General features: G+C 36.6%; 1 protein-coding gene across 1 annotated transcript in view; it reads right to left on the bottom strand.

Annotated features, from left to right (window-relative positions):
• iqgap1 (IQ motif containing GTPase activating protein 1) overlaps positions 1–15,620 on the bottom strand; it is a 56,489-nt gene extending 40,869 nt beyond the window's left edge. Inside the window, exons 1-2 of the mRNA XM_067437431.1 lie at positions 15,410–15,620; positions 10,790–10,892 (exon numbers count right to left, since the gene is read on the bottom strand). Of these exons, the coding sequence (XP_067293532.1) occupies positions 10,790–10,892; positions 15,410–15,455 (149 nt within the window). The 5' untranslated portion in view covers positions 15,456–15,620. The remainder of the gene's footprint in view (positions 1–10,789; positions 10,893–15,409) is intronic.
• Positions 15,621–16,443: the final 823 nt, after the last annotated feature.

The raw sequence follows: 16,443 nt of genomic DNA, 5'->3' as shown, positions 1-16,443 counted from the left end.
CAAGAAACAAATAAAGCAGTGCAAATGAAAGCTAGAGAAGACAAGTGGATTTATCTAGTAAATCTAGCAAGTCAAGCAGAAGAGGCAGCTAGGATTGGGAAGCAAGGAAAAGTCTATAATACTAAAATAGTGAGCGGCAAATACAGACGAACAACATAGGCACCAATAGTAGACAAAAAGGGTCAGCTATTGACAACTGAGTCACAAAAAGAAGCCCGATGGACAGAGCACTTTCAGGAAGTACTAAACAGACCACCACCAACAACAGAACCAAATGTCCAGCACGCAGAGAATAACCTGGACATTAGCATTGAACCACCAACAAAGGTAGGAATTGTCTCAGCCATTAAGTCCCCAAAAAATGGAAAAGCCCCTGGCCAAGACAATCTTAATACAGAGCTTTTCAAAGCAGACCCAGACCTCGCCTCTAAAAAACTATCTGAGAGATTGTAATAAATGGCGTGGAATCACACACACCTATTGATACCAAGCAAAATCATGCAACAAAAAAATTTGAGCAGTGTCTTACAGAGGCAGTGGATAAGGAAATCAAGAATGAACAAGCAGGATTCCATATGGGAAGGGGGTGTTTTGATCAAATATTTGCACTTTGTAACATTATAGAACAATGCACAGAATGGTAGAGGCAAATATACATCAATTTTATCAACTTTGAAAAGGCATTCGATAGTATACACTCTGGAACATCTTAAGGATGTATGGAATTCCACAACACATAGTGGACCTCATTAAGACCTTCTATGCCAACTTTAAATGTCGGGTGGGAAATAGTAGCTCGGCATTCAAGGTAAAGACAGGAGTCAGACAAGGATGCATGATGTCAGCATTGCTCTTCAACATCGTTAGTGATTGGGTGATACGCCGCACAACAGAAGACCAAACAAGAGGTATACGATGGACCCTCTTCTCAGCATTGGAAGACCTTGATTTTGCTGATGATCTGGCTCTGGTCTCATACACTCATCAACACATGCAAGAGAAAACATCACGTCTCAGCTACTTTGCACAGCAAGTTGGCCTAAAAAATATATCTGAAAAAATCTGAAGTGATGGCACTAAACATCTCAGATCCATTACCAATACATGTAAATGGAGAAGCTCTAGTAACAATAAATGAGTTCACCTACCTTGGGAGTACTGTAAGACATGATAGGGGTGCACACAATGACATTAATAACAGAATAAACAAAGCCAGAAATGCATTAAGAATGCTAAACAACATGAAAGTCTCAGCAGTACAGAAACAAGACTAAGCTCAAATTGTGCAGAATGCTGAAGAAAAACAGCAAATGACATACACCAACTATCAGTCTTCCACACAAGGAGTCTGAGAAGAATCTGTCGGATTTTTTGGCCAAGCAAGAGAGCAAATGAGGATCTTTTAACACGATGTCAACAAGACAGCATGGATACCATCATCATAAAGAAGCGCTGGAACTAGATTGGGCTAGTTAAGAAGAGCAAGACAGCATCCCAAGAGTAGCCCTTCATGGGACACCTAAAGGTAGAAGAAAGAGAGGACAACCCAAGATCACCTGGCGTTGCACAGTAGAGGAAGAAATTAAATCTATGAACCTGAAATGTGGAGATGTCCAGAAAAAAAGTCCAGAATCGTCCAGAGTGGAGAACTTTTGTTGCTGCCATACATGCAGTAAGCAAGCAAGCAAGAACCAATTAATCAAGGTATTACTAGGGATACTAGAAACTTCCAGTCAGGTATGTTGAGGCAAGTTAGAGCTAAACTCGGGCAGGACAGTGGCCCTCCAGGACCGACTTTGGACACCCCCTGATTTAAATGATGAACATTTTTTATGTAAGCTTCTATTCACATGTGGATATTCACAGAACAGAAGTTTGTGTGTGGCAAGCGCTAGAATAAACCTCATTGATTCTGTGCGTCGATTATTGTTTAACTTAAATCTGTTAAAGAGGTCATATCCATTCACAAGATTTTGAATCATTTTTGAATATCACCATTTTCATCGCAACATCATTAATAATGATAAATTACATCTTTATCACTTTTTTGTATCTTTTAAGTTTTGTTTCCCTGGACTTTCAAAGAAGGGCTATATCTCTCCCACGTCATTTCCTGTCAAGGATAGATACATGTATATAGAGGTTATATAGATACTATACAATTGAAAAACAGGCAAAAACAGCCAAAATAAATCTTTAAAATTAATTTGTTGTGTTTTGAAGATTAACCAAAGTCTTACGGAACAACGGGAGGGTGAGTAAATGCTGCAGTTTTATTGTTTGTCATGTTTCCTCTGAGCAAATCTAGGTTTAATTTGATTGCAGTTAGATTAAGCAATCACTTTATCCAGAACTTTGACAAATTATTATTGGACATGGACAAGAAATGGTCTTAGCATTGATTTCTTGTTCCAAAAGACCACAAAAGGTGACCACAATGTGTAATATTTGTCTCACTATAAACAGAGTGTGCCATGAAACAACCAGCTGTACTCCTTTGTGTGGACCAGTTCAGATGGGCAGAGAACAGGCAAATCAGTGGTGGAGCTTATCTGACCATATTGAAATTACACTTAGAAAGGCACAGGCACACCTCTTTCTCAGCAGCCTTTTATTGTGACAGCAAAAACTAATAGAACTACATTTAGTCTCATATAAACATTAAATATGTATTAAAAAAGACTGGATTATGGCAGAAAGATAATGACAGGAAAAGCCCTGGCATGAGAAGAAGAGTGCAGTAGCCAAATGCTCCATTACATGCTCAGCTGCAGAGGAGGAATTCAGTGCAGGACGACCTCCATGATCAGGTGCCACAGACACTCACAGACTGGGCTGAATCACCACTCAACAGGAAGCCGCTGTCTGAAACTCACTCACCCCGAAACACCCATATGAACTGCTTCTTGTTTGCAAAGGCTTCAACTGGGTCTTTTTCAAGTTTAAACTTTTAACTGTCGACACATACACATAAAAGAGTAGAGCTGAACCGGTCGACCGGCCATAAATCGGAACCAAAATCCAGCTGGTTCTGATTTATGGCCAGTCAACCGGTGCAACTCTACTCTAATAAAAGTTAAAACAGGTTTTTCGTTTTATTTTGGCTGATCTCTATTCCGAAATTGTGCACCAAAGACCGGGTCCCGAGTTGTGCCATTGCAAGCACCACTCACATTTTCACTAGTTCTCTTTCACGGCTTTTTGCACTTGAATGGTCAAATCCAGGCAAAATGATATCAACAGCATTCACGTAAAATATCAGGAAATATATCATTTGTATCTTTCTTAGTATTATTGCATTTTTCCTGTTGTTTGTAATGTGCATCGTTGAACCTATTTTAATAAAAGGGTGAAACAAAATAACAAATGTAAAATAAGCAAGAAATTACTCATATGATGACGTAACATTTTTCTCATCACCCACCCCTTAAACTTGATTCATGGAAGCTTGATGACCAGAAAGTGTCCGCATACATTTATATTCATTTTGAACATAATTTGTAAAATCCAACCGAACTTCTGTTTGATAATATTTTGTTTGAAAAGTGTTTGTGCTATATTTTTTAGTTATCAATGCAATGACATTTAACTGTTTTTAAGCACTCAAGTGTCTTCATATCCCACTTTTGGGGCCACTATAAGCATTTGGAGAAAAGGAAATTGACTATGCAGCCAACATCTCCAATTCACCAAATATTATAGACAAGCTTTGGCATCAAAATGGGTCTGTGGTTTTAAAACGAGCAGTCTCCCCCTCCTCACTTAAGTGTGTGACAATGGACTTAGTGTGTTCTTGTTTCCTTGGTATTACAGCTGTGACCCAGGGGTCAAGAGACCATGTACAGTATTTCGGTGTCAAGAGAAAAAGTTATTCATGGAGGACAAATAATCTCACTCCCACATGTTCTCACAGAAAATGTTGGATAAAGCAACTCTTAAACATCCAAAACAAAATGTGTCAAAGAAATAATGTTACTTCACATTGACATGTCAAACAATTATCATAAAAACGCTGACTAAAGCTCACTTTTTGAAGCCAGAGCCATGTGGATGCTGCCATTTTCCTGGGAAGAGCACCTGTGAAGGGCTTGAGGAAAAAAGCAGTGGGTAATGAAGGGTGGAGCTGACTAACACAGGGGCGTGGGCTCTTTTCCTGTCCAAACAAGGGAGAGGCTGTCTAATGTGTGAGTGAATGAGAGCCGTACTAAAGCAAATCTCATAATGAACAATGACCTCATGTTTCTGCATAACTATAATTCTATAAATGTAGCAGAAGTTAGAGACAGAAGTGTCATTGGTTCCCCTCCCTGACACCAAAGGCATTCATTTTCTCCCCATTCAATGTTGGCATTTACTGCTTCGCCGCTGTTGCCAGGTGATCTACAGGTAATTATCAGCCGCTTATACACGCTTGTAGCTTATATGTAGAAGTAGTACATTTCTACAGAAAAGCTGAGATGCATGGAGAATCATTTTAGATCAAGATTCCTGAATTAATTGAAACTAAATCATGCCTTTAGATTCCCACCCCATTTTGAATGTAAAAACCACACGAACATCATTAGTTGACCTCAGACAGTATAATTTTTTTTTAAAAAAACAGTTCATGACACCTTAAACTAAACGATTAAAGAAATCCAGCATGTGTAAATTTCATTTTCACTGAATCTAATTATATTTAGATTATAAAGTAAAAAAAAATTAAAGAATTAAATATGCATGTATGGATGAAATGTTCACAATACGTTCACAAATATTTCATGGCAATTCTAAGTTGTATTGTGTTCTGGTTTAATATTTGTAAAAAGATGTACACAATGGGTAGTGTATTGCACAGTTCCCCACATCCTCTGTATTTGTACAACAATTATTACAGCCCTATTCCCTAAAGGCGCCCACACACACACACACACACACACACACACACACACACACACACACACACACACACACACACTTAAGACTGTCTGTATCTCAACAGGAATTTGTACAAGTGTGTTACTGTTTGTATAAGTGAATTTAATGATACATTTGGAAAGAACTATCATGAAAACTGATCTTTCTCAGTTTTCCTTAATTTTACCATTTGTGTGTGTGTGGGGGGGGATACATGTATTGTTGGTTATGTATTGTAAATTACAATACATAATGAATACAATGTTGTTGTTGTTTTAAACATTTTTAAATTTATATACAGATGAATTTATTAATGTTAAAAAAAAAATTCTAAATGGATGATGGAAATAATGTGAATCTCTGGAGCTCTAAAGGATTTATCTAAGGCTAAAGGCAACATCTTTAAACTTAAGGTCTGAACTGACCAGGCGACCTCCAACAATAAAACCACCGTCCGTGTGGCAGGTGCATATATTAGCTATATGCTTCTCAAAACAAAGTATTCCATTTTGAAACAAATCATTAATTTAACCATGTAAGATGCTGTAATGCCATAAAAAGAGATATTTTCTTAAGTATTTTGTTACATGCTCTCCTTTTTTTCCTTTTTCTTTTTTCACTGACGTGATACTAGCATAACATTCACTACTATACGCAAAGTGACAGAGGAATCTGGCATAAACCACACCTTCACAAAGTTATGAGAGGGGCAGGGTGTAACTTAAAAAGGACCAGTTCTGAAGAGCTTGAACCAAATATTCGCACATCCCAGTGTCACTGCCAGTAATATCAGCGGTGAACCATACTGTCGCAGCACTACTGTGCTGCGGCTTGCACACCAATGAGTATACAATAGTCTGTCACACTTCTCTTTCCCTACATTCTCAGTCAGCCCCGATCTCTTCTCAACCTTTACAGAACAAAAACCTCCAATTAACAGAAGGCGAAATGAGAGGTTTGTATAACGCTCCAAAAATGACAGCAAGCTGCCAGTAGACCTCATCATGACAAAGCCATTTTCAATAGCGAAGATGGTTTGCACTTCAGCTGAGTAATGTTGACCTGTAAGTGCAATGACAAATAAGAATTTCAAACAAAAAGAAATTAAAATGGTTTAAAATTCTAATTTAAAACACGCGCCAGATTCTTAGAAATGCACATTGTTTTGAAAAACAAATAAAAGCGAACCAAACAAAAGAAAAGCATCTGACCTGCTAGGTAACCAAAAATGTCTGACTCCCCACAAAGTAATCATTAACTAGCTCTGCCTGCAAAACTGTGACCTTATACCCTGACCTTCATGCATCTTCTTGAACTAGTTTACACCATTTCTACAGCATGTCTTCTTCTGTTGGGCTCACACTATTTAAATTTCCAGATGGCATCATTCACTCTAGAACCACTGTCAGAAGAACCCTTTTATGCTGTAATGATTCTTTGTTCTAGAGTTTAGGGTTTTAAAATTCTTTCAAAGCCACTTCAATATTGATTTTCTGGAGCTCAACCATCCAACTAAACAGACTATAAAAAAAACTCTCTAAAGGTCTAGATGTCTGTAAATTTAACTTTGAAAATTCTAAGTTTGGGAATCTTTAAAACGGTAACTAGTTCCTAATAAATGTCTTTTCTTTTTTTAGAAGAACATGCAAGTGTGAGCAGTTAAGGATACATCTCTCCTCTTCTTTACGAATCAAATATGTGACAGAGATATTGAATTTATGATCCATATTGTTAAGTTCTCAAATATTACTGGGTAATAATTGATCATGTTTATGTATAAACTTGCCCCGTATAAATCTCATTGCTGTTCAACAAAAATTTAAATTCTGTCATAATTTACTCACCCTCATGTTGCTCCAAACCCATAAGACTTTTGATCATCTTTGGAACACAAATTAAGATATTTTTGAAGAAATACGAGAGATTTCTGTCACTTGAAAAAGTTAATAAAGAGATTGTAAAACTCATCTGAATTGAAAGCTTTAGTCCACATTTTCTAAAGAGACTTAAAGACTCAAAGTTTCAATTGCGTAGCTGTCTATGGAGGGACAAAAAATTCTCACATTTCATCAGAGATCATTTGTGTTCCAAAGATGAACGAAAATCTGTAATTAATGACAGAATTTTCACTTTTGGGTGAACTAACCCTTAAAATTGTGGAGGGCTCATCTCCGGTCAGAGTCCAATCACAATGGCTACTTTTGTTTTGGACTTTATAAACATAATTAAACAAATGAAAGGGACACACTGAAGCACTAAACCTAAATGTGCATTACTTGACAGAAAGATGCTGTCATACCCCAATAGCTCATCATCTGCAGTTACACCAACATACACACAATGATGGACATAAAGACATCATAGCGGACTATGAAGATATTTCACTAGAACTTGGCCTTCATTACTATTTATTTTCATTTCTACTACATTACATTGTTTTATTTCTTTATCTCATTATTCGCGTTTAAATGTTATCATTGATTTATGTGCACAGCTAATAACTGCTGTTAGAGCATTGCAGTTTCCCCATGTCAATACAAAATAAAACTACCTAATTTACACGACTTGATGCTGGTTTTATAAATGTAACCCTAAAAGATGATATATTATAAGACCAGACAAATGGAGAGTTTTTAGAGATAGAGAGAAAAATAGAGAGAAAATATATATTTTATAAATAATATAAAAAAACACTAATAATAAAACATTTTAAATGTTTTATTTAAAGATTCTTTTTTTTAGGTTCCACAGCACTTTCAAAGCATGGTTCTTAATATAAACTTTTACAATGGGTTCTGCTAATGTTATGTTACAAGCTGAAAACCCAATTCTAGTTCTGTATAGAACCATTTTTTCTAAGAGTGCAAAATAAGAAGTGGATGGATAGTCACAGATGGAAATAAGAGTGGATAAAGTAAGTGCGGGATTTGCATTGCATAGCTCAAAGACAAACACAATTCACTTGAGCAAATCATCACACAGAGCAGACCTTCATGCTTTAAAGTAGGCTGTGGTATGGAAATAAACGGGCGATAAAAGTTTGTTTGGAAATATTAGCACTGCGGTATTCTAACAACCAACACAAATTCACAAGCTTTTGCTTTCAGACACTGCATATAAACCTGCAAAATTCCCATCATACCACAGACCACAGCTGTACGTCACTCTCGCTGCAAACTCCAACCATTCCAGAGATCCAGCCCGAGGGCAAATACTGTCAGCTCAAAAAGGTCTGAGAAAGAAACTCTCATCCTCCAGGCAAAAGCCTGATGGATGACATTGAGAATAGCAACAATGTTGGAGTTTTAGTTGATTTATTAAATTGCAGGCATGCTGTAAATTTCTGCTTCCACAGCAGGACAAATGAGGACACCTGCACAGGGTATAAACAGCAGTATAAATGGCGCAGACTTTGACTCTTTTGACCTTATCTGCCTACTTATGTACACAGTGGAGTTTCTTTCTCTCCCACTATGTCACGCACTCATTCCCTCAGACACGCAGACACCGGAACCAGTCTCTATGACAACCTCATGTTGCCGCAGCTACAGAGTGAGATACTGAAATCAACAGGGACTGACTCACTTCCTCTTGCACCACTGATGTGTGCATGTAATGAATGCATTGACAGGCCATAGGCTTCAAAATCTCAAAAAAGATCAGAAAAATATATATGCAGCAGATTAGAGACTTAAATAAACTTCTACTCTAACTCTAAGCATTAAACTTTGGCGTGTATCTCTTCGCACTCCTTCTGTGGTACCTTAAAATGTGTGACTTGATGAGGAGAGGTGTGCCATTGATCTAGAATACCCTGGAACCACATATTAGCAATAGCACCCTGAAGAAAGCACTAATGCAATTTTCCTATGAAAATGTACAAATCTACCCAACCATTTAAAAGGTACTTTTATTCAGCATGCATGGATGCATTAAAATTATCAAAAATTGCAGTAAAGACAATTACTGTTACAAAATATTTCCATTTTAAATATATGCTGCCCTTCTGAGCTTTCTATTCATCAAAAAATCTATTGTGGCTTACAAAAAAAATTTATATAAATATTAGGGCTGTCAAAGTTAACGCGTTAATGCAAATTCATTTTAACGGCCCTAAATTTATTAACGCGCGTTAACGCAGCGCGCATTTTCTGTTTGATCCGTAGTTGGAGAAATCGGGATAAGGATGCAGCAGCAAACATTAATAGGGAAAGAATATGGTTATCATTAATATTATAAACCAAAAGTGCAGTTAAGCGCAGTCTAAACCGTAAGAAAAGTCTGTTTACATTGAGCACATTCTTTGCAGTCCGAGCGCGATGCGCGAATACACTGAAGCTCACTCTCGGTCATGTCTGAGGTAAATCATTGACACATCACCACTTACAGTACAGGTGTTTTATTGAACTAAATGCATTACAATCGGCTAAAACGAATGCACAGGTTACTCTTCTGAACAAGAACGCTCCGTTTCTCACACTGTTCACGTGAATCGAGGCATAGTTCGGCGCGCACACACAACACACCGGCAGTTCAATAGAGAGCGCGCCTCTCTTAATGGGGCCGCACTATATTCCTACTCGTGGAATATGGACCTCCTCTGGGCATGGTGTGGTACTGGTGTGCTCACAGGTCCGCATGACAGCTTTCACATTACCAGTTTTTCATACGAACTGTGCCCTGTTCTGAACTTAAATGCCAGTAATACTACCTTTATTTATATTCTTAAAATCCCTGAAGAAATCCCTGCTTATTCAGAATTTTTAAACTAGGCTTAAGAGACATTCTTTGATAAACATCTATGGCCTTTGATACATATCTAGTCTTCATGCTGTTTTATTGACTATTATTGAATAAGTATTATATGGTTTCACTAATAATAAACATACATTTGCATAAAGCATGCATATTTGTCCATATACCCATGTTGATTAGAGTATTACAAACTTAATTCAAACTGAATTAAAGATACATTTACAACAAATAAAAATCTGTGATTAAATTGCGATTAATCGCGAGTTAACTCACGACAATCATGCGATTAAAACATTTAAACGTTTTCGTTTGACAGCCCTAATAAATAAATATAATATAATATAATATTATATATATATATATATATATATATATATATATATATATATATATATATATATATATATAGAATGATTTCTGAAGGATCATGTGACACTGAAGACTGGAATAATGAAAATTCAGCTTTGCCAGCATATGAATACATTACATTCTTTAGATATATTAAAATAGAAAAAATATATATTTTTAAATTGTAATAATGTTTAACAATATTACTGTTTTTACTGTCTTTCAGATCAAATAAATGCAGCCCTGTTGAGCATTAGAGACTTCTTTTAAAGAAAGGAAAAAAGACAACGCAGACTTTTCAACTGTAGTGTATTATATGCTCTCAAATCTCTTTTTCCACACACTCTTTGAAACCTGTGTTAATTTAAAGGACAAATCACCCAAACAGTTTTGAACCCCCACTGACTTTCACTGTGGACAAAAACAGCTGAACTGCTCCAAAGTATGTTATAATGTTCCACAGAAAAAGTAAAGTCATACTGGTTTAGAATTATTTTTGACCATTTTGGGGGGGGGGGGGGGGGGGTGGCCTATCTCTTAAAGTTTGAGCCACTGAAATAAAACTAAAATAAAATGTCAGCGTTATTTAAAAATCCAATGTAGTAGTGGGTCTTGTTAGGACATGCAGATAGAAACCCACAATCATGTGACAAGTATTCATCACGGAGACATTAAATAACCACCAACTGAAAGCCAAGCTGCTATTTTAACCGAAACACTCTGTTAAAAGTCATGAAGTCACATGAAGTTACAACTGCCAAAGGGCTGAAATGGAGATTTGGACTCTTACCGTTTAGCCTCCTCCAAATGGCACAGGTATTCATAGGCCATGTTCTGCTGCCGTCGCTCATCCATCTCCTCAGCAGTGAGCCGCTCCACACCATCCAGGACAGCTAAAATGAAGTGGACAAACAAACGAGAAATGAGATGAAACGCACACTTACATATACACTCTTTTTTTTTAAAGATTGGGGTCTGATATGTCTTCTTTTAAAAGAAGAAACATTTCTTGAGCAGCAAATCATCATATTATTAGAATGATTTCTGAAGGATCATGTGACACTGAAGACTGGACTAAAGATGCTGAAAAGCCACATTTTAAAATACATTAAAATAGAAAACTATTATTTACTTTTTAAATAATGTACTTTTGTTAAAATAAACAGTCTTGGTGAGCATAACAGACTTTGTTCAAAAAGTTACCAACCCCAAACTTTTGAACAGTAGTGTAGATATATTTATGACATACTGTACATAATCACATAAATACAGCCGCCCTCGAACGATAAGAATAAAGCGTAAATAAACTGCTCCATTCTAACCAAACATTTTAAGCAGTTTACGCAAACTGTTGCAATTTGCTACCAAAATTTGAGAGGATTAACTGAATTTTAGAGCCAGTTGCACATGTGCGACCAGTACATTTGTGTGTGTTTATTCAATAGATCACTCCAATTCCATGCTCTCTGGAATGATATATTTGCTGACGTGACACACGAGATCTATTTAACCAATACTGTCACATGTTTTTATAGAAGTACATGACTCAAACTTAATGAAGTCATTTTATTTAAAAGAAGAAACCGGTTCAAACATACATAATGCAAACAGAAAACCAGTGCATATACTCTGTACAGAAATAATTTAACCAGCAGCAGCCTGCTTTATTACAATGGTAAAGGGTACATTTCTTTCTTGGCTGCAAATATGCCAAACTACACGAGCCAAGCTTTCCCTGTTCGCTATCAGTATCGTTCAACATCTGGTTCATTATGTTAACATCATGAACGACATGTACCAGTTCATTCAATTCGTTCATGAACTAGATCTTTCGTTCAGACTCCAAAGTATCTCGGTCAGTAAAGGCGTATTCGTTCACTGAATTCAACAAATCACATGCTCTGTCAGATCTCATACTCGAAACGCTATTGGCTCAGGATTTTGTCATTCTTTGAGTATTTCTCAGTAATACGGTGGAAATTAGCATGTTGATTTACGATGTGCCCCCCTAAATTTTCTGGTTGTGCCCCTAAAATTTTCAGTTGGGGGCCACTGTGCTCCTAGTGAAAAACGTTAGTCTGGAGCCCTGCTTATGCTCAATAACAATCATTTCTATCACCACAGGTGCTTACTCGCTTATTTGAGAGAAACAGAGGAGAAAAAAATGGTGCATAAGGCAAGAGAAGCTGTTATACCTTTTATTTTATATTATTTATATATTTGGAAATATATTTGGTATTAATTTATTCTTGCACATCAATTGGCTGGAAACTAGCTAACGCTAGAAAAGCTGCTGATAATGCATAACATTCGCTAAAAAATAATGTTAGAGGAATACCTTATTTTAATAAAAGATTTGCTTTTTAATGTACGACTTCCATAAACTGCATCCGTAGGAGCTGCCATTGTTGTTTTGCGGGCTGCAATGTCAGAACTCAACAGGTGGGAAGTCACCGGTTTAACGGTCGTTCCAGTGCACTTTCACGGATAGAAGGTTGGAAAAACACGGGTTATGGGTTGCCTGGAACGCGGCATTAATGTCATGTGCAAAAAGAAGATAAATCGAATTATTAGCTGCACATAATTCAGGCAGAGGGAAAAAAGGAGGAAACTTTGGGAATGCACATTCATCTATAAAAAACCTTAGTCAGGACTCAGAACAGACACCATATTGAATTCTATGTGAATGAATATGATGTTGTGAGGAACAGACAATACAGTCTATCATTTAATTTTCAAAACCCACAACTTTCAAACCCGTTTCATGGAGATTTTGTCTACTGAAAGTTTTTTCTTTAGAAAGATGAAAAACTGGCATGTTGTTAAACAACAGTACAATCTAACACACTGCATGTCTATCCCTGTTTTATTTCTGTCAAAAGATATTATTAGATGCATTTGTAAGTCAAACCTCCATTGGAAAAAAATGCATTAAGGGAATACATCAAGCTGAAGGGCTCTAACTCTGACAAAAGCTTTCATCTGAGGGGATTCACATCCCTAGCAGTCAGTGAATAGATCCAAAATTGTGGATAATAAACTTTAAAGGAGAGTGAGTAAACCATAATAGTATTGCAATACTTTACTATAATAAAGGTAATGCTTTACCTAGAAAAGCGCTATATAAATGTAATGAATTATGTAATTTTAAATTATGAAACTTCCAAGCAATCCTTTACCCTGCAACAAACTGCAAAGAAACCCAATTCAAAACGATGTTTGCATGTTCAGACATGAACAGAACTATGATGTCACTCATTACCTTTATTCTGTGACTTTTTTAGGCACTGCTATGTAAGGTTTTCCAAAACCAATTATTAATGTCATTTTCCCAATGCATAAAGATAAAGTTTAAGATAATAAAATTACATGATTCAACAACCATATAATTGTTGTTCAGAGCTCAATCAGAGCTGAATCAGTTTTCAAGCCTATTCTGAACTGTTACATACCCTACCTTTAAAGGTGCACTATGCAGCTTTTGTCCACTGGAGGGCGCCTATGCAAAACAAATGCGTAGTTTGATGACGCAAAGTGTGAGCGCAGCATCTTGGGAGATGTGGTCTTCTCATCACAGCCGGTGAAAAATAGGACTCGGGCAGAAATCACGTTCATGCATGCGGTTATTAACGTTACTGTAGTCTAAAGCAGAGCAGGACCGAGTGTTATGGACCTGAGCACAGCTGCTGGAGCGATTGTTAAACAAATACCCGCCTTGCGAATACCGGGACTTTTATTATGACGGGACGGGACTCATTTGCCTGGCGTCTGCACAGATCCGCTCTTCCGGTTATGATTTTGAGGTAATGGAGCTCTGTTTATCATATTAGATACATTTAAGTGTGTTTAAAACGATGTTATGACGTTACTCCGTGCGTTCAGTTGTTCACACTGCTAAGAGTAAAGCGCTCCTGCCAAATAAAAGCCGAAACCGAGGGTAGCACAGATATGACGCAATTGACAGGCGACTCCCTCAAATGCAATGCTGAAACGTCCCTGTCCTGAGTTAAAATAGCAATTTTCTCACAATTTACAAATAGTTGGAAACATCTGGGATATTGTAGGTACTCAACTGAACAAAATATATAACACTGGCCTAGTGGTTTTTGGATATTTTACTGAAAAAATACTACATAGTTCACCTTTAAGTAATAACTAGTTTTTTTGTTTGTTTTTTAAGTGGTAAAATGTATTTAATTTGTGAACCAATCTGTTTCTGAACTAATTCTTCTCATTAATTTCAATGCACTGAAGTCTCTCCCGTTAGAAGTGTCTTCAAAGACAAAGCATATTAATAGGCTGAAATAAACTACTTGCTGAATAAGTCTTATTTTGGGCGAGTCAGTGTTTTAAGGTTAAATGAGAGTGTGAAACTCAGTTTGTGGACAGAATGAACTGGGACAAATACATTAACAATATTTAATTGTTATAGTTTGATTAAAACCGTTTGATTAAACCCTATAGTTCATTCAACCAGTTTTTTTAACGAATCGATGAGTGATTCGATCTCTCATAATAACACACAAAAAGACTCCACCCACCTATGCCACCCACCGCCTAGAGCCCCACTGAATGAATCACTGACAGAATTGAAATGAATCATTTAGTAAATTGATTCAAAATATTCAGGTTCCTGGGATGAATCACACTGCTAAACTGAAATACTGTATATTTCAAGCTTATAGTGCAAGACTGCGAGTGGGTTCACATAGCTGTCAGCTGGTGAAACAGATCATTGAAATTGTATCAGTACCAGAAACAGTTAACTGCCTCTATGGCAGCAAGTCAGTTGGTTTAGGGTGGGAGAGAAATAAATATTAGCGCGCGATACAAAGACGCTTTTCCCCCCGTGAGTCACTGGGAGTGACGTCTGGCCTTCATTGGGGCGAAATGGGGGTTGGTTTTCTGCTTATAATAAAGACAACACTCATTTATGAGAGAGAGCATCGTTATGGGCTAGAACCAAACTACTGACTACTTAATAAAACTGGTTTTCAAACGATCTTGTCTAATTTAAAAGGTATGCAGATGTACAAAATGCGCAGTCATTTCAGTTTGTTTTTCTTGATTGGCTACTGCGGTTATCTCAGCATAGATAACTGCATGTCGATGATTTGTGTAAAATTAAAAAAAATTAAAAACAACATGTCACTCAAAAAAGCTGTCCAGGTAATCCCGCTCGGTTGTGCCCCAGCACATAAAGTGTTATAATGCGGAAGTTGTAAACCATGCCGATGCAAACTTAAGCATTAAAAAAACACGAGCAGCTGTATTAAAAACATCAAAAGCAGTTGAACACGCATTCTTTGAATTAAAACATTTGCAACAAAATTAAAATGAATAGTTTTTGTGTAGCACACTGAGCAACATGTTTTAGAAGAACGCCTAAAGAAAACGTATTAATACTTACACCCATATCTAGGTCGGAAACCGTCTGTCTCTTCAGAAGTTGACATGTTTTCTCAAAAAGTTAGTCCTGTTTCCTTCTGAGTTCTCAATGCAGATCTGTGTCCTTTATGATTTATATTTAGACCTTGAGAAGGCACCTCTGGCCCCCTTCTTACTTCGCTGCACAGTTTCAGCGACTTTTTTTCTTCTTCTTGAAAACCCACTGTCATGGGCGTGTTCCTTCCTAAATCCTGAAGTATGCGTTTCAGGAAACACCCATTTCAAGAAAATCACTTCAAAACTTTTAACCGTGACTGCAGCGGCCTCTACTGGCCACACAGGTCACCTGCCACCGCACGCTGTACCAGCAGGGGGCCTCAGTTAACCTCCAATGGAGCAACAGGATATCTAGTTTTATTATAAAATCAATTAAATAATAATAGGCTACAATAAAAATTAAAAATTAAAATAAAAATTATATATATATATAAACCGTTTAAACTGCAATCACTGCCCTCATTGGTTCATTTTCATATTAATTAATGAATTTTAATGAATTTTAATAATTTTATTTTTTACATCATTGGTTAATTTTAATTAGCACTGTGGTGAGATTAATGTGGACAATATAAACATATAAAGGAATTGCTACATTACGTCGTTAACACACCCTATAGATCAAAACAATTCTGGAGCAATTTTTTTGACAATATTCACTGGAAAAGGGTCCAATAAAATAAGAGCGGTACACTTTAAGCGTTAAGCTAAAAGATAGATAGATAGATAGATAGATAGATAGATAGATAGATAGATAGATAGATAGATAGATAGATAGATAGATAGATAGATAGATAGATAGATAGATAGATAGATAGATAGATAGATAGATAGATAGATAGATAGATAGATAGATAGTTAGATAGATAGATAGATAGATAGATAGATAGATAGATAGATAGATAGATAGATAGATAGATAGATAGATAGATAGATAGATAGATAGATAGATAGATAGATAGATAGATAGATAGATAGATAGTCTAAGAAGAAGAATAA

Source organism: Pseudorasbora parva, chromosome 1 (genome assembly GCF_024679245.1).
Source record: "Pseudorasbora parva isolate DD20220531a chromosome 1, ASM2467924v1, whole genome shotgun sequence".
Classification (NCBI taxonomy): Eukaryota; Metazoa; Chordata; class Actinopteri; order Cypriniformes; family Gobionidae; genus Pseudorasbora; species Pseudorasbora parva.
Note: the sequence above shows the minus strand (reverse complement) of the source record. Positions and strands in the feature narration are given on the sequence as shown.